At 41.5% G+C, this 19,028-nt stretch overlaps 1 protein-coding gene across 1 annotated transcript in view; it reads right to left on the bottom strand.

The window, feature by feature from the left end:
• LOC127687600 (HEAT repeat-containing protein 5B-like) overlaps positions 1-5,357 on the bottom strand; it is a 34,325-nt gene extending 28,968 nt beyond the window's left edge. Inside the window, 2 exon segments of the mRNA XM_052186401.1 lie at positions 2,770-2,958; positions 5,270-5,357. Of these exon segments, the coding sequence (XP_052042361.1) occupies positions 2,770-2,911 (142 nt within the window). The 5' untranslated portion in view covers positions 2,912-2,958; positions 5,270-5,357.
• Between the last annotated feature and the right edge of the window lie 13,671 nt (positions 5,358-19,028).

Genomic DNA, 19,028 nt, shown 5'->3' with positions numbered 1-19,028 from the left:
GGTCCCCTTGAAGGGTCATGCCCAGTTTTCTGAGAAACCACCAGACTGATTTCCAGAGTGGTTGAATCTGCTTGCAATCCCAACAGTAGTGGAGGAGTATTCCTCTTTCTCCACATCCTCACCAATGCCTGCTGTCTACTGAGTTTTTGATCTTAGCCATTCTGACTGGTGTGAGTTGAAATCTCAGGCTTGTTTTGATTTGCATATCCCTAATGACTAATGATGTTGAAAATTTCTTTTTTTTTTACATTATTTTTTTTATTCGATATATTTTTTATTTACATTTCAAATGATTTCCCCTTTCCTAGCCCCCCCACTCCCAGAAAGTCCCATAAGCCCCCTTCTCTCCTCCTGTCCTCCCACCCACCCCTTCCCACTTCCCCGTTCTGGTTTTGCTGAATACTGCTTCACTGAGTCTTTCCAAAACAAGGGGCCACTCTTCCTTTCTTCTTGTACCTCATTTGATGTGTAGATTATGTTTTGGGTATTCCAGGTTTCTAGGTTAATATCCACTTATTAGTGAGTGCATATCATGATTCACCTTTTGAGTCTGGGTTACCTCACTTAGTATGATGTTCTCTAGCTCCATCCATTTGCCTAAGAATTTCATGAATTCATTATTTCTAATGGCTGAATAGTACTCCATTGTGTAGATATACCACATTTTTTGCATCCACTCTTCTGTTGAGGGATACCTGGGCTCTTTCCAGCATCTGGCAATTATAAATAGGGCTGCGATGAACATAGTAGAGCATGTATCCTTATTACATGGTGGGGAATCCTCTGGGTATATGCCCAGGAGTGGTATAGCAGGATCTTCTGGAAGTGAGGTGCCCAGTTTTCAGAGGAACCGCCAGACTGATTTCCAGAGTGCTTCTCAGCCATTCTAAATCCTTCAGGTGAAAACTCTTTGTTTAGCTCTGTACCCAATATTTTAATAGGGTTATTTGGCTCTCTGAAGCCTAACTTCTTTACTTTTTTTTAAATATTGGATATTAGCCCTCTGTCGTATGTAAGGTTTCTGAAAATATTTCCCAATTTTTTGGTTGCCGTTTTCTCCGATTGACAGTGTCCTTTGCCTTACAGAAACTTTGCAATTTTATGAGGTCCATTTGGTCAATTCTTGATCTTAGAGCATAAGCTATTGGTGATCTGTTCAGGATATTTTATCCTTGGCCCAGGTCCTCAAGGGTCTTCCCCAGTTTCTGTTCTATTAGTTTCAGTGAGTCTGGTTTTATGTGGAGGTCCTTGATCCACTTGGACTTGAGCTTAGTATAAGGAGATAAGAATGGATCGATTTGCATTCTTCTGCATGCTGACCTCCAGTTGAACCAGCACCGTTTGATTAAAAGGCTATCTTTATTCCACTGGATGGTGTTAGCTCCTTTGTCAAAAATCAAGTGACCATAGCTGTGGGGGTTCATTTCTGGGTCTTCAGTTCTATTCCATTGATCTACCTGCCTGTCACCGTATCAATACCATGCATATTTTAACACTACTGCTCTGTAGTACTGCTTGAGGTAAGGGATTCTGATTCCCCCAGAAGTTCTTTTACTGTTGAGAATAGTTTTAGCTATCCTGGGTTTTTTTGTTATTACAGATAAATTTGAGAATTGCTCTTTCTAACTCTATAAAGGACTGAGTTGGGGTTTTGATGGAGATTGCATTGATTCTGTGTATTGCTTTTGGAAAGATGGCCATGTTTACTATATTAGTCATGGCAATCCAAGAGCATGGAAGATTTTTCCATTTTTTGAGGCCTTCTTCAATTTCCTTCTTCAGAGACCTGAAGTTGACCTCCTCAAAACATAAAATAAACAGAAAGGGAAGCAGGAATTCTGAGTGTATGCATTCAGGGTCCAGTCATGACTCACTGAATTCAGGTTGAAGTCACCATCAGGAAGATCCAGTTCCAAGTACAGCAGCAGTCAACCTTCTATGAACCTTTCCTCTGAACTAGCTGCCTCAGTGACAGGTAACACACCGTTAGGGGTGGTAAAATCAAAGAGTAAGCTCATGGAGGCAGTATTTGGCATCCCAGACTAAAAGAACTTCCTTTCCATTTTTTGTGGTGGAGGAGATGTCCAAGTAGAGTTTCATTTAAAATGTTTTCTCTGTTCAAGACTTTTAAAAATGCTTTACCCAGGAGTGGTGATGCATACCTTTAATCCAAGCACTCCAGAGACTGCAAATTCAACGATAGCCTGCTCTACATAGAGATGTCTAAGCCCTCTACAACTGCCAGTAAAACCCTGACACCTGTTCTGGTTTGCCTGCTGTCTTAATTAGGGTTTTACTGCTGTGAACAGACACCATGACCATGGCAAGTCTTATAAGGCACAACATTTAATTGGGTCTGACTTAAAAGTTCAGTATCATCAAAGTGGGAAAATGGCAGCATCCAGGCAGGCATGGTACAGGAGGAGTTGAGAGTTCTACATCTTTATCTGAAGGCTGCTAGCAGAAGACTCACTCCCAGGCAGCTAGGTTGAGGGAATTTAAGCCCATCAGACTATGACAGACTCCCTCCAACAATGCTACACCTACTAATAGTGCCACTCCCTGGGCCAAGCACATACAAACCATCACATCCATATTATTTTAAAAATGGCACATATAAAACATTGAGTGCCACATTTTGGAAAACAAAATGTATGGTAGATGATAATTATTAAAATGCTTTGCAAGCAACACAATGGTGATATTGAGGAAACCAGCGGAACAGTACTTGCCCAGGCACTCTCTTTAACTGAAGATGAATTTGCTTACCCTGCAGCTCTGGTCCAACAGTAGTTATGGTGGCCCCCAAGCATCTGCCCAAACACTGGTGAACTTCTGTGTGTGAAGGTGGAACTGTCAGCAGCAAGGTAACAACCAGGGACAGCGTGGGTTCCAAGTATCCACGGTACATTGGGCCACTAGAATCCACTCTCAGGACAAGGAATGATGAGACCAAGTCTAAGATAAAACATAATTGCATTTTAGTTGGAGAAAACAATTCACTATACTGAATCAAGAATCCTAAATTGTTATATTCATGGAAATATCTTCAATATGTTTTGAGTTAGTCTTATTGCATCCTAGGATGGCCTTGAACTTGTGATCCTCATTAGCCTTCTAAATGCTTAGCCTTCTAATTGCTAATTGGTAAACCTCTGTGAATGGTTTCCATATGTATACTTTTAAAGTTTCACTGCAGCTACATTTGCTTAAATGTAAAATGTTCGGGAAACAAAAAAGGTTAGAAAACTAGAAAACTAGTCCAGGAATAACTAGATACATATATATGTATACATATATATACATATATATGTATATATATGAACAAACACACGCAGAGCATTAAAATGCAGTGACGCTATAACAGGGCAACAATGCTCCTCCTAGAGGCTAAGAAGAGCCCAATGCCAGGTATGAGTTACTTCTAAAGTCACTGGCCACTGAGGTCCCATAGACACTCCTTCCCTGAACATTACAGGCTTTTGCCAGTGTTCCAGGTTATATGTTCTAGATATGCTTGTGGGTAACTCCCTTAACAGTTGCTAATCCACATGATATAAGGGAAGGGAATGATTTTAGGGGGTTGGCAAAGGATGGGTTTGAAAACAATAAATTGGTGTAAATGTCTTAACTCAGAGAGAGAGAGAGAGAGAGAGAGAGAGAGAGAGAGAGAGAGAGAGAGAGAGAGAGAGAGAACACGAATGAATCTCTGCTAGCCTTGAATCCATCATGTAGCTGAGAATGACTGTGAACTTTTGCTCACTCCTCCACTTCCCAGGGCTAGGATTATTACAACGGCCACCACATACACTTGTTCTATGTGGCGATAGGAATTAAACCCAGGGCTTTCTGCATGGTGGAGGCAAGTACTCTAGCAGCTGAGCTCCAGGCCAGCCCAGATGTCTTTTCAAAGCAGTTATGTAAAGTGGTGGTAGGAGTCATAGGAGTGAGTATCACTGAAAAGGAAGACTGACAACTCTCACAACAAAACACAGTGAGGGCTAAGTATTTAAAGCAGAGGATAAGCCACATGTAAAGATAGAAGGGAGCCAAATACAACACATCCAGATGATTGCTGTAGGCAGTGTGAGTCATGGGCCAGCTCCAAAAAGACTTTTCCTTGGAAGGGAAACAACAAATGCCCAGTTACAGGAGGTTTAAAAGACAAAAAGAAAATTCCAGTTAAAGGTTACTAGGGTATCCATGGCCACAACAATAGGAAAGGAACTTGGACAAAACTTGAAAGCCAACAGGGAACCTAAAAGTGATTCTTGGTCTTTCAGGCGAGAATAAATCTGCACCCAGAAATAAAAGGAATTACTAGTTGACTGTCCAAGAGGCTATACTGGAGTACACCCATCATGCCCAGCATTTCACCACTCAGACAGCTAATGCAGGAAGACAGCTGAATGTTTGAGGCCAGTCTGGGATATGCAATGAGCCCCAGGCCAGCCAGGAATAACTAATAAAGCGGTCAGACAAAGTAAAATCAAAGCCAACAAACAAACAAAATTTTCTACCCTCCTTTCTTCCATTCCAGAAGAAAGCTAGAGGCTTGCGTCCTGGAAAAAAAATGAGATAGGACATCTTTGAACAAGAAGGATCAGACAAAACTGTGGACTGAGGTCGCTGTACTAAAATAGGAATTAAGTGAATGTTTACATCATGAATGTTAAAGTCTTTAGTCTCCCTATCCCAATTCCTCAGTCCCAGACAATTATCCACATTCCCTTCAGACAACAGAGTAGAAAGGCATCTTCTAGGGAACAATTAGTCTAGAGAAACATACTAAGATAAGGTCAGGTCTAGCCAATTGTGACATTCACTTTGTAAAATTCACCTTTTCCAGAAAACCTTTTAGGATTCACTCTTACATTTTCCCACTAGAGGAAAGCATCTAATACTAACAAAATAAAAAAAAAACATACACAAAACAAGTTTGAATCAAAGAGGTTGTAGAAGGGAAAGTAAAAATCTCTTATCGCAGAGGCCTTCCCAGGCACTGGAATTATAAGTGGATTATAAGTGACACCAGCACAGTGACGTTTTAATCCAGTCACATTGCACTGCCTAGACAGATATGACGCATGCAACAAGCAGATGTAAACAGGGTTTGGGCTTTACTGCTGACTAAGAGACGGATAAGCTAGAAATTCCCATAGTATGACATCCTCCAATTCCTGAGGTAAATGACTCATAACATTTAAAAAACACAATATTTTCATCTTTCTTTATGTCAATCTTATGGTGGGGAGTGGGCAATACTCACCTTGTTGGCAGCAACTAGGACTTTATCAAGAAATCTTAACCATTCAAAGATGAACACTGGTCCCTTTGCCTTTGTGATCTGAGCCAATGCTTCTTCATTTAGCAATAAACTGTGAGCTAGCTCCATTATTGATGTTCTTAATGCCAACCTTAAATGAACAGATTAGTTTTTTAAAAAGTAAAATATATATGTAAGCAATTTTTTATTTGTGTAGGAATGTTTTGCCCACATGTATGTATACGGACTACATGTGTGCCTGGTGCCCACAGAGGTCAAAACAGGGTGTTGGTTTCCCCTGGAACTGGAGAAAAAGATGGTTTCGAGCCATCATGTGGGCTCTGGAAACCAAACCCAGGTCCCTATCAAAAGCAACAAGTATACTTAATCACTGAGCCATCTCTCCAGCCCTTACATGTAAGGATTATTTAAATATTAAATACCAAGTTTCATAAATGCAACCACTAAGATATGGAAGGACAGCGTGGTTTCACTTCTCACTAGAGAATTAACTTCGTAAAGACAATGATAAACAAAAAGAGACTGTTTGGCAATAAGAATGGAATGAAAGGAAAATGTAAACACTGCACAAAGACATTATCCCCGGGCTGTTGTTTGTCTATTAGAACATAGGCTATTAACTCATTCTACCTTGAGAACCGAACTTCTGAGCATGGGCGAGGCTTCTCCTCCACCTGCTGAGCGTCATGGGCACCTTTACCTGTCCCTCGCCACCGGGACACAGAATAAAGACCCCAGGGATCTGACAAGCAGGAGCGAGCCCGACGGGGCCCGGGACAACCCCTCGCCCGGGAACGCGGTGCTCCGGGTCCGGGTGCCCCGGGCCGCTCCCAGGACCCCGACAACTGGGAGTCTGCGGGAAACCGCAAACTGGGGTCCCGGGCCGCCCTGCGAGGTCAGCCTCGTGTCGAAGGAGTCCTCGAGCTGCCAACCCCGAGGCTGAAAACTCGAATTCCTTCCTGAAGATGTCCAGGGACACAGGGATCGCGGTGCGTGTCAGCCTGGCAGAGCGCGACACCTCCTCACCTCCTAGTCTAGTCAGGACCGACCTGCCCAGCTCTGCCAAGGGACGAGGATGCCCCGCCTCCCAAACTCCTGCCCACAGGAAGCCTGGAGACAACGCATGCGCAGGACGCTGGTCATGCGCACCCACACTCCCCCACGCTCTCTTAACCCTGCCCGCCCCAAGTTTCAAAGCGAATCTGCTTTCAGGGCCTAGTGGGAGGTTCCTGGGTCCCGCACCAATTGCGCAGCGCATGCGCAGCGCACCCTCAGCAGAACAGGGTCAGTGCTGTAAAGCTCGGGTTTGGGGCGTCAGGGCGACCTGGAGGATGACAGAGGGCCCTGCTAGTTGGCTGTGACTGCCCAGCACAGCGGCAGCTAAGCCCCATCCGTGAGTGCTTTGGTGGGTGGGTGCAGGAGGGAGGAGCGCAGGACGGAAGAGCCTGCGATGCGGAGGCACCCATAGGAGACTTAGCGCATCTCTCTGTGTGTTTAGTAGCCCTCGCTTCTTACTCTGTGTCCAATACTGAAATAAGCTAGCAGCACCTATAGCCTTCCTGTTGAGAAAATGGTTACTCCATTATTCCGGAACAGGCAAAGAGCGTCACGTAACCTTGTTCCAGTTCTTGGACACCCACCAACTCCAACCATCAACAAATGCTGTGCTTTCTCCTCCCTCAGATAGACCCAGAATCCTGGCCGCCTCGATGTGACTCTTAAGTAGTGGTTCAGGTGACCAGCATTCCTGCCTGGATAATCCATCTACTTGTGGAGTTTATTCTTATTTTTGAAGAAAGTGGATAATGGTAGTGTATATTTTCTTCAGAGGAGAAGGAGGAGGAGAACAGTCACATTTTAGGACTCAATTCCTTATTCTTTTTTCTTTTTTTTTTTTTTTAAGATTTATTTATTATACAACGTTCTGTCTGCATGTGTGCCTACAGGCCAGAAGAGGGCACCAGATCTCATTATAGATGGTTAAGAGCCACCACATGACTGCTCAGTATTGAACTCAGTACCTCTAGAAGAGCAGACAATTCTCTTAAACTCTGAACCATCTTTCCAGCCCCCATATTCCATTTACCAACATAACTTCCTCACCATTGGTAATTAATTTCCTTAAATCGTATTATTTAATGAAACTTCAATACCCATCTATGAATTTTCAGTGTGATTGTATATGAAAAGTATACATAAAACATGGAATAACGGAAGTCAGGTGCTCATGCTAAAACGGCTAACCAGTTTACCTGGTGTGCCATCTTGCTATTCCAGGATATTGTTTTTCGTTTTTTAAATATGACATTAAAACCAACTTTACTGCCAGGTATGGTGACACATATCTTTAGTCCCAGAACTTGGGAGTCTAAGGCGGGTGGATCATGGGATTAAGCCTGAGTCCCTGTTAACAGGTAGGGTTTCAGTACATCTAAGGCTTCAAAGAGAAACCCTGACTGAAAACAAACAACCAAACAACAAACAAACAAAATGTTGTTGCTATATTTTTCCAACCAGGTAAAAGAAATCTCAACTCAATCAGTAACAATATAAGCTATAAGCCTAGATTGGGCTGATCTCCCACTACACTAATCTATTCCCATCTCTATTATCCCATCTAACTTGCAGTTTCTCTAGGCCATGAGCTTCTCTCTGCAGCCTCTCCATGCATCCTCCATAGCTAGTCCCACAAACTCTCAGCCCCTCCTCCTCCTTCCTGCCCAATCATAGGCTCAAGCCTTTATTTGAAAAGTTAGGGTGGGGAGAAGGTTCACAAGGCAACTCCTCTTGTGCAGCACATCAGAGGAGTAGAATTAGCATCAAATTACAAGCCCAGAGGTATCCACAACTCCTCCCCCTTTCTGTCCAATTGAAAGGCTCTTTTATCTCAGACATCAATTGAATGTAATTATTACCATTTTGTAATTTATAATATACAGGATAGACCTAACACCCAGTCCATCAATTTTTATCAATTAAATAGTACTTCTGTTGTCTATCTGAACTTAAAAGACTTAAAATTCTACACATGACTCAAGTCCTGGCTTTAAATTGTAACCCATCTGAAAACCATCCTCTCAAATCTGTACCATATTTCTAAATGCTAAACAGCTTGAACTGACTATGAGCCTACTAGTCTTCAACCCCATCAGAAATCCAAGAATGACTAATATTACCTGAATGTATGAGAAATACAACATATACCTTCTAAAACTTAGCCAATTTATAGAGACTGCTGATCACCTGAACAGAGCCTATACACCAAAACATTGGAACATCAGTCTTCAGCCTTCTGGCCCAGGATCATCTGACAGACTTGGTAATGGAGAATTTTGAAGGGCTAATTACTCTATCTTGGCAGAGATTATCAATCGACTATTTTGCATAGTGTGTCCTTTTTTTTGGACAGTATTTTTCTGTAGATGAAATGAGGCAATTCTTGCTTGGTGACTGTCTTGCCACAACTGAAGCAACTCTATTGATGCTCAATTTCCTTTTTGAATTAAAGAAAGGAGTGCTGTCAGGAGCAGACAGGTCTCCAGTCAAATGAACTTTAAAAAAGAAATGTCAATAAATGTCATGTTCTGTGTACTTCTGACACATTTGAAGACCATCTATCTACCTAAAGCATCTCAAAACTGTTAAGCATTGACTACTCTTGGCCATTTCTAATTAAAATAACTCAGTAACACACTTTTAATTAACCCACAACCAATTAACCCACAACCACAACTTTGCTATCTGGTCTTCTGTTGTTGTATTTTTTTTCTTGGTTCTTAGAGACAGGGTTTCTCTGTGTAGCCCTGTCCTGGAACTCACTCTGTAGACCAGGCTGGCCTAGAACTCAGAAATCCATCTGCTTCTGCTTCACAGGTACTGGGATTAAAGGCCTATGCCACCACCACCCAGCTCCTTTTATTCTTAAATGTGTTATATGGACACAATGCCTACATGGGAATAATAATATTAATCTCAGTTTTATATCAATAATACATTTATACCAACGAAAACCTTAAATTTGCATAAGTAAATTCTGAACCAATATAAGAGATTACAACTTCAACTTCGTATCAGTTATAAAGACTTCTAACAATGTTAGATCTGGCTATGTAATGTTTTGCTTAAAAGTACATTTGCTAACCTATCCCTATTTGTCTATTTCTATAATTTCTATGAATTATAATTTCTATAATTTCTATATATCCCCCTTTTTCTTTTCTGCCCCCTTCCCCTTTACCTAAGAAGGAAGTATAGGAAAGAAGAAAGGTAGAAGTACCTGAGTTTAACTTCTTTAGCTCCCTCCCTGTCCAAATCTACATTTGTAAAGTACCTCTAAAATGACAACATATCTATAATTCCTAAAATAATCAGAACCATCTACCCCAACATAGGGAACTGGGATAATGATTATCTTCTGTCTGCTTCCAGCTGAATTATGGCGAAGAATTCCCATCTGGAGGCCCAAAGGGAAATAGGAAAGTTGACTCGTCAGAGGAGACATTATTTGCCTTCCAGTCGCTATGTTCATTGGTCAGCTGACATCTTGATCATGACATTCTGAAAGGCTGAATAGGTGAGTAGTTCTGGAAACAAGTCTCTAAAACAATCAGCTTTGATGGAGTTGAAGTAGAGTCAAGTGTGAAGCTGGAATGGAAGGTCCCAGAATCTCAGCATCCCCAGAGTGTGAGTCTTTTTAGGGCTGTCTTTCTCTTCTTTTATCCTGTAGTATACAAAACTATTTTGTTGATTGTGTTAGTCTCCCTTTACGTCTCTGTCACTAAGGTCTTCAGGAGGTCTCTCTTTGTCATGTCTGATTTTTATCACCTTGGAAAGAACCCACAGCTTTTCTTTTATGTGGAAACAGGCATAGCCCTTCCCCCAGCATAATATATTTCCCACACATGGTCGTGTGTCATGAAGCCATCTTGTCTTATGTTCTTTCTATTTACACAGAAGGTCTTTCTCTGGGTGTAGTTCATCATTATCTGACATCCTTTAATGAACATTTTTTTAAAACTACAATGCTGCTTCCTCTCATCTCAGAAAAGATTATAAAGATATGTTTGCAGGTGTCTTCCAAAGGACAGTGTTTTCACAAAAGAGCCATTCTTACATGAAGCCTCCAGGAGTTCACTTCTTACTGTGTTGGAATTTTAGGCTCTAGGCCTCATTGGTAGGGGCATAATGGTTTCTAGAGAGAGGGCTTCCTCTGGTCTCTGTTTCTTACCTTAGTACCAGAGGGGTCAGCCCTGGCCAGAACCTCAGACCTGTTTTCTGCTTCCTGGATGAACATTTCTGTTCCCTCCCAGGTGCTGTGTTAATTGTCTCACACTCTAGGGTCAGTGCATCTCCGTTGCTCACTATACAATATCTCCAGTGTCCTTTATGATTTCATTTTCACCTGTGAATTATTTAGGAGAAGGTTATTAAATTCTTAAATGTATGAATATTTTTGTGTTTTGTTTTAGAATATCTTTTTGTTTTGTTTTCTCTTTTCTTGTTCTGTTGAGAAGAGTTTCTTTGTGTAACAGCCCTCACTGTCCTGGATTCTCCTTGTAGACCAGGCTAGCCTCACGAGATCCACTTGCCTCTGTCTCCAGTACGACAGAATTAACAGGACCAGCTTGTTTTAGAATAGCTTACAGCTGTTGGTTTCTAACTTGATTCTGATATGGTCAAAAATCATTTGGTAATTTTCCTCCCTTCAATATAAACTTAATATTTGAGACCCAAAATATTCTCCATTTTGGTAAATACACATCATGTACTTGAAAAGAATGTGTATCCTTAACACATTAGCAAAAGCTAATGGCCATGAGGTATTCTGTAAATTCTAAAGATAAATTATATTTCTGAGATCATTTATTCTTCACTGAAGTTTTTTCTTGTTGTCCTATTAGTAGCTGAGAGAGATAAGTGTACTCTTTAAACTTATGGAGTTGTCTGATAGACCTGCTGCTGTCAGTTTTCAGTATGTGTAGTTCGAAGTTCTGTTATTAGATATTGCAACAGATTATCATGTCTTCTGAATATTTTCACATATTTTGTCATTAGGAAGCCTGTCTTTAACTATCTGGATGTAGTCTCTGTCTTAAAGTCTGTATTATTGAAATTAAAATAGCCATCACAGTCGTCTTGTGCTTGGTGATTACATACTGTAGTTTCATTGATGCATGATTTTGAACTGTAGTGAATTTAAAAATGTGTATGTGTGCTATGTGAGTCTGTGCATGGGAGTGCAGGTGCCTGCCAAGTGCAGAAGCATCAGATCCCTCTGGAGCTGGACTTACAGGTAGTTGTGAGCCACCTGAAGTGGGTGCTGGGAACCGAACTCAGGTCCTTTAGAGCTTAGTACACAATTTAAAATCACCAGGCATCACTCAAGCCCCCATTTATTTATTTTATTTATTTATATTACAGGTCCCCAATAATAGATAGCATATACAAGTAGGATATCTTTGTAGTCACTCTGTCAATCATAACTGGTGTCTTAGGGTTTTACCGATGTGAACAGACATCATGACCAAGGCATCTCTTATAAACGACAACATTTAAGTGGGGCTAAATTACAGATTCACAGGGTCAGTCCATTATCATCAAGGCAGGAACATGGCAGCATCTTGTCAAGCATGCTGCAGGAGGAGCTGAGAGTTCTACATCTTCATCTGAAGGATGTTAGCAGAATCCTTCCAGTCAGCTAGGATGAGGGTCTTAAAGCCCACACCCACAGTGACACACCTACTCCAATAGGGCCTCACCTTCTAAAAGTGCCGCTGGACCAACCATATACAAGCCATCACAACTGAAGTGTTTAGCCCGAAAGCATTTGAATGAATATTATTAGGGTTGGATTTGGGTCTGTCTTTTTAATTTTGGTTCTTTATGATTTGTTCCTATACTTCTTTTGAGTTAGTTGAACTCTTAGGGTCCCATTTAAACTTTACTACAAGTGGCTGGATACATGGCTCTGGTTAAGAGTGCATACTTGTGTGGTAGAGGACATGAGTTTAATTCTCAGCACCTACACTGGGGAATCTGTACATTCTTTCATAGTCTATTAGCGCTAATGTCTGCTTCTGCTTAAATGTAGAAACCTCACAAACTCAGAGATTCCTTCCATCTCCTGCTACCTACCCTTATATAGTAGTTTTGGATGTCTTGGCTACATATAGTCTACTTTCAGTATCTTATCCTTATCAAACAATGTGAACATTTTGCTTTAAATTATTTTAAATTTGTAAAAATATTTCCCAAACTATTTGTGCAAGCATACATTCTCATACTGGAAATGCAAGATGTACTCCATTATTCCCTTCTGTTGCTTTGTCCTTCTTTCCTTCCTTCCTTCCTGCCTTCCTTCTTCTTCCTTTTCTTCCTCTTCTTCCTCCTTTTTTCTCTTCTTCCTCCTCCTGTCTTCTCCACCCCCACTGCCCCCCCACCCCAAGGTAAGATCATGTTCTCTTGTTGAGGATAGACTTAAACTTGAGGCACTTCTCCTGTCTCATCCTTGTAAGTACATGGATGATAGTAATGAGCTAAGACATCTGGATGCCTGGTCCCCTTCCTTCTTCCTTACTGCCTCTGTTTAATTCAACTATTCTTGAACTGTCAAGATGGCCCAGTGGGTAAAGGCCAAGCCTAAAGACATGAGTTCAGTTCCTGGGATCCATATGGTGGAAGGAGAGAACAAACTTTATACACACACAATTAACTTTCTCCTTTTCATGTAGTCCAGGACCCAGGGAATAATATCCACTTCTAGGGTGGTTCTTCCTACCTCAATTAATGAAGTCAAGATAGCCACTCCCAGGCATGCCCAGAGGCTTACCTAATCTGGATAACCAGTCACACATAGTCCCTTCAGTGATCCTAGATCCTGTCATTGACAGGATTAATGATCATACCTCTACCCCTTGTCAACTTGACCCAAACACATCAAGCATATTTTTTATCACATCTTTAGTTTGTATATGTATATAACTGTGTCAGTACCAAGGTACATGTGTGGAGGTCAGAAGACCAATATGTGGTTCTTGAAAATCAAATTTAGGGAGTCATGTTTGATAATAGACAGCTTTACCTGTTGAGCCATCGTGCTGGCCCCCAAACACATTGTTCTTAATCCACAGTCCTTTACTGTTTGTCTTCATAGGTTCATGCTACCTCCTAACACAAAATTATGCTCATTCCAACTTCAAAAGTGTCTGGAATCTAACAGTTCTAAAACTTCTAGGTCTCTTGTGACATTTCAGGGAATGTCCTAACTCTGAGCTTCAACATAATTAAAAACATGTTACATCCTTTAAGCATGAAGATATACAAAGTAAACATTCCCAGTCCAAAGATAAGAGCGGGAACATAGCAATGATAAAACCAAGACAAGACAAATCCAGCAGGGTAACCACCAAATACTGCATCTCCATGTCCAGCATCATCATTCCATGGTGGAATCACACACACACACACACACACACACACACACACACACACACAAAGAGTCCTTGTTGCTCTTGGCAGAGGACCTGGGTCCTAGCACCACATGGATGCTGACTGCCATCTATAACTCCAGTTGTAGGAATCCGAAGCCCTCATCTGACTATGCACATGCTATGCGTACATTGGTGTATATATACAAACGCCAACAAGGTATTTAGTCTCAAAATAAGAGTCTAGATAATTTGCTGGCATTTCTATGGGCAGTGGTCATTTACCACCTGGTGAGGATGCTAGAACCCAACCCTCAGGAGGTGGTTCTTTCCTTTTTCTTTATGTGTACTGGGAATCAAGCTCAGGTAATCAGGCCCCACTGCCTGAACTCAGGGTACTGAGTAACCTAGATGAATGTGTGAGGCGGCTTTGTATTTTCTTAGTAAATTTTTCTTTTTCTTTTTCTTTTTGTTTTCTTGCTTTGTGTTCCAGAGAGGGTTTCTCTATGTAGCCCTGGAACTTACTCTGTAGACCAGGCTGCCCTGGAACTCAGAGATCTGCCTGTCTCTACGTTTCTTGTGTGTGTGTGTGTGTGTGTGTGTGTTAGATATTTGCTTTATTTACATTTCAAATGGTATCCCCTTTCCTCATTACCCCTCTGAAAACCCCCATTCTATCCCTCCTCCCCCTGCTCACCCCCCAAATTTCCTGACTTGCATTCCCCTATTCTGGAGAATTGAGTCTTCACAGGACCAATGGCCTCTCCTCTTATTGAAGTCTGAAATGGTCATTGTCTGCTACGTATGTAGCTGGTGCCAAGAGTCCCTCCATCTGTACTGTTTGGTTGGGAGTTTAGTCCCTGGGAGATCTGGGGGTACTGGTTGGTACAAATATTGTTTCTCCTGCTGGACTGCAAAGCTCTTGAGCTCCTTGGGTCCTTTCTCTAGCTGCTCCATTGGTGGACCCTGTGCTCATTCTATTGGTTGGCAGTGAACCATGGATGTTTTGATCCACTTTCCAATAAGGATCAAAAAATACACATTTTGGTCTTCCTTCTTCTTGAGGGTCATGTGATCTCTGGTTGTTTCTTGGGTATTCCAAGCTTTTGGACTAATAATCACTTATCAGTGAGTGCATACCATATGTATTCTTTTATGACTGGGTTACTTCACTCAGGATGACATTTTCTAGCTCCATCCATTTGGCTAAGAATTTCATTCATTCATTGATTTTAGTAGCTGAGTAGTACTCCATTGTATAAGTGTACCACATTTTCTGTATCTTCTACTCTGTTGGGGGACATCTGGGTTCTTTCCAACTTCTGGCTATTATAAAGAAGGCTGCTATGAACATAGTGAAGCATGTGTCCTTATTACATGTTAGAGCATCTTCTGGGTATACGCCCAGGAGTGGTATAGCTGGGTCCTTACATAGTGCTATGTCCAATTTTCTGAGGAACCACCAAACTAATTTCCAGAGTGGTTTTACCAACTTGCAATCTCACCAGCAATTGAGGAGTGTTCCTCTTTCTCCACATCCTCTCCACCATTTGCTGTCCCCTGAGTTTTTGATCCTGACCATTCTGACTGGTGTGAGGTGGAATCTCTGGGTTGTTTTGATTTGCATTTCCCTGATGATTAAGGATGTTGAACATTTCTTTAGGTGTTTCTCACCCATTCAGTATTCCTTAGTTGGGAATTCTTCGTTTAGCTATGAATGCAATTTATAATAGGGTTATTTGGTTCTCTGGAGTCTAACTTCTTAAATTCTTTGTATGCCAGGGGCCATCTTCACTTAGATCTCAATGTGATACCAGGAGCTATCTCCACCTAGATCTCGATACCAGGAGATCTCAATACCAGGATTCCTTCTCACTTAGATCTCGATGCCAGGGGGCATTCTTACTTAGATCTCAAAATGTTCTTCTTTTGAAGCTTACCTGTGGATAGGTTACTATAGCAACTCCTTTCCACTTCACCTCCTCATGAACCCCTTTTTATCATGCCAAAATTCCAGCAGCAATAACTAGCTTTCCCCAGAAACTCTGATAAACTGTTTCTTAGAAATGATGCCAACCCCCTGAGATTGTTCCCCCTTTACCCCTCCCAAACCTTGTGAGCTTCCCTTTATATTGACTTTGTAAAAAATAAAATTTGACTGCTTGATCAGAATACAGACTTGCTGTCCATATCTCGTGTCTCTTGTGTCTCGCCTTTCCCTTGGTAGTTCCGGGGACCCTGTTGACTGTCCTGCAGGTCTGGCACTCTGGCACCCAAAATGGATCCATCAATGGGGAAGGAGGCTGTAGGGGAAAAAAAGGAAGAGCTCTTCATGTGCAGCTCCTGGAGCGGATTAAGTCAAGGCATGTTTGACCCACCAGCACTCGGCCAGAGGAAAATCTCCATGGCAACAACGTCTCAGAAGCTGAGACCCCATGGGACAAGAATTTATCCAGTCTTTTTTAAGGCTCAAGGGATCTCTCAATATGCGAGAGGCTAGGTTAATAAAAAGAGATTTTAGGTACTTACTTCTTGAGAAGTACGTAGGGTCTTAAGTATCATGTCAGACAAATTTGTCCCTGGTTCCCAGAGGAAGGAACCATAGATAAGAAAACATGGCTAGAGTAAGTAATTGTTTTAGATTACTATGCAACTTTTTATTGGGGGGGTGTAGAGGGGTGGGGGGCTGGGAGGGAGGGGGGCAGGGGAAAGTTCTGGTTACTGCCTTTAACTACTGGTCTCTGATTAATGACATTATTCAGAATTCCTCCGGCTTCCAGGATCTAGTTCTCTGAAAAAGTGCTCATCCATACACTGTCTCTGTGCTCTCTTATCCCTCCCACCTCTGATAGATATGGAGGAGGGACATTTAAAACAGTCTCTGTCTATGTCTGCTCTTTTCCCTAATTTCTCAAAAAGGCCAACATCTATCCTTGTCTATAAACTCTGAAATCTAGTCATAATTCAGGTGATGACACTCTATCTCCCAGGGAGGAAGCCAGCTTGGAGGAGAAAGCTGCCAGCAGAAGAGCCACTGAAAAAATTTCTAACAAGTAGCTCTCTTAAAGGAGCTAGGAGAGTTAGAAGGACAAATGGTCACTCTAACTTCACGATTTATTTCAAAGACAAATACCCAGAAAAAGCCAGAGCCAAAACAAGCCCCTTGACTTTAAAATTTTAGAAAAATTAAAGTCTGCAGTCACAGCCTATGGGCAGACTGCTCCCTTCACTTTGGCACTGGATCAGTTCTCAAATATCCTGAGGATAGTCATTTATTTAAAGAACATATCTTTTTAAAACTCAAATTATATTTGCATAAACAAGTGTAAAAATTAAGAATTAGCAGTATCAAAATGAAGGAACAATTTTGACTAATTGTAATCCGTGGTGTGTGTGTCTGTGTGTGTGTGTCTGTGTGTGAGTGTGTGTGTATTTCTAAAGGCTTCATTTTTTTAAATTTTTTTTATTAATCATTTTATTCATTTACATTTCTTTTTTTTTCTTTTTTTTATTATTATTCGATATAATTCATTTACATTTCAAATGATTTCCCCTCTTCTAGCCCCCCCACTCCCCGAAAGTCCCGTAAGCCCCCTTCTCTTCCCCTGTCCTCCCACCCACCCCTTCCCACTTCCCCATTCTGGTTTTGCTGAATACTGTTTCACTGAGTCTTTCCAGAACCAGGGGCCACTCCTCCTTTCTTCTTGTACCTCATTTGATGTGTGGATTATGTTTTGGGTATTCCAGTTTTCTAGGTTAATATCCACTTATTAGTGAGTGCATACCATGATTCACCTTTTGACTCTGGGTTACCTCACTTAGTATGATATTCTCTAGCTCCATCCATTTGCCTAAGAATTTCATGAATTCATTGTTTCTAATGGCTGAATAGTACTCCATTGTGTAGATATACCACATTTTTTGCATCCACTCTTCTGTTGAGGGATACCTGGGTTCTTTCCAGCATCTGGCAATTACAAATAGGGCTGCTATGAACATAGTAGAACATGTATCCTTATTACATGGTGGGGAGTCTTCTGGGTATATGCCCAGGAGTGGTATAGCAGGATCTTCTGGAAGTAAGGTGCCCAGTTTTCGGAGGAACCGCCAGACTGATTTCCAGAGTGGTTGTACCAATTTGCAACCCCACCAGCAGTGGAGGAGTGTTCCTCTTTCTCCACACCCTCTCCAACACCTGCTGTCTCCTGAATTTTTAATCTTAGCCATTCTGACTGGTGTAAGATGAAATCTTAGGGTTGTTTTGATTTGCATTTCCCTAATGACTAATGAAGTTGAGCATTTTTAAAGATGCTTCTCCGCCATCCGAAGTTCTTCAGGTGAGAATTCTTTGTTTAACTCTGTACCCCATTTTTTAATAGGGTTGTTTGGTTTTCTGGAGTCTAACTTCTTGAGTTCTTTATATATATTGGATATTAGCCCTCTGTCTGATGTAGGATTGGTGAAGATCTTTTCCCAATTTGTTGGTTGCCGATTTGTCCTCTTGATGGTGTCCTTTGCCTTACAGAAACTTTGTAATTTTATGAGGTCCCATTTGTCAATTCTTGCTCTTAGAGCATACGCTATTGGTGTTCTGTTCAGAAACTTTCTCCCTGTACCGATGTCCTCAAGGGTCTTCCCCAGTTTTTTTTCTATTAGCTTCAGAGTGTCTGGCTTTATGTGGAGGTCCTTGATCCATTTGGATTTGAGCTTAGTACAAGGAGACAAGGATGGATCAATTCGCATTCTTCTGCATGCTGACCTCCAGTTGAACCAGCACCATTTGTTGAAAAGGCTATCTTTTTTCCATTGGATGTTTTCAGCCTCTTTGAGGAGGATCAAGTGGCCATAGGTGTGTGGGTTCATTTCTGGATCTTCAATCCTGTTCCATTGATCCTCCTGCCTGTCACTGTACCAATTCCATGCAGTTTTTAGCACTATTGCTCTGTAGTATTGCTTGAGGTCAGGGATACTGATTCCCCCAGATTTCCTTTTGTTGCTGAGAATAGTTTTAGCTATCCTGGGTTTTTTGTTGTTCCAGATGAATTTGATAATTGCTCTTTCTAACTCTGTGAAGAATTGAGTTGGGATTTTGATGGTTATTGCATTGAATCTGTATAGTGCTTTAGGCAAAATGGCCATTTTAACTATATTGATTCTACCGATCCATGAGCATGGGAGGTTTTCCCATTTTTTGAGGTCTTCTTCCATTTCCTTCTTCAGAGTCTTGAAGTTCTTGTCATACAGATCTTTCACATGTTTGGTAAGAGTCACCCCAAGATACTTTATACTGTTTGTGGCTATTGTGAAGGGGGTCA

This window comes from Apodemus sylvaticus, chromosome 6, assembly GCF_947179515.1.
Source record: "Apodemus sylvaticus chromosome 6, mApoSyl1.1, whole genome shotgun sequence".
Lineage (NCBI taxonomy): Eukaryota > Metazoa > Chordata > Mammalia > Rodentia > Muridae > Apodemus > Apodemus sylvaticus.
The sequence above is the reverse complement of the archived record's forward strand: the minus strand, read 5'-3'. Positions and strand labels throughout refer to the sequence as shown.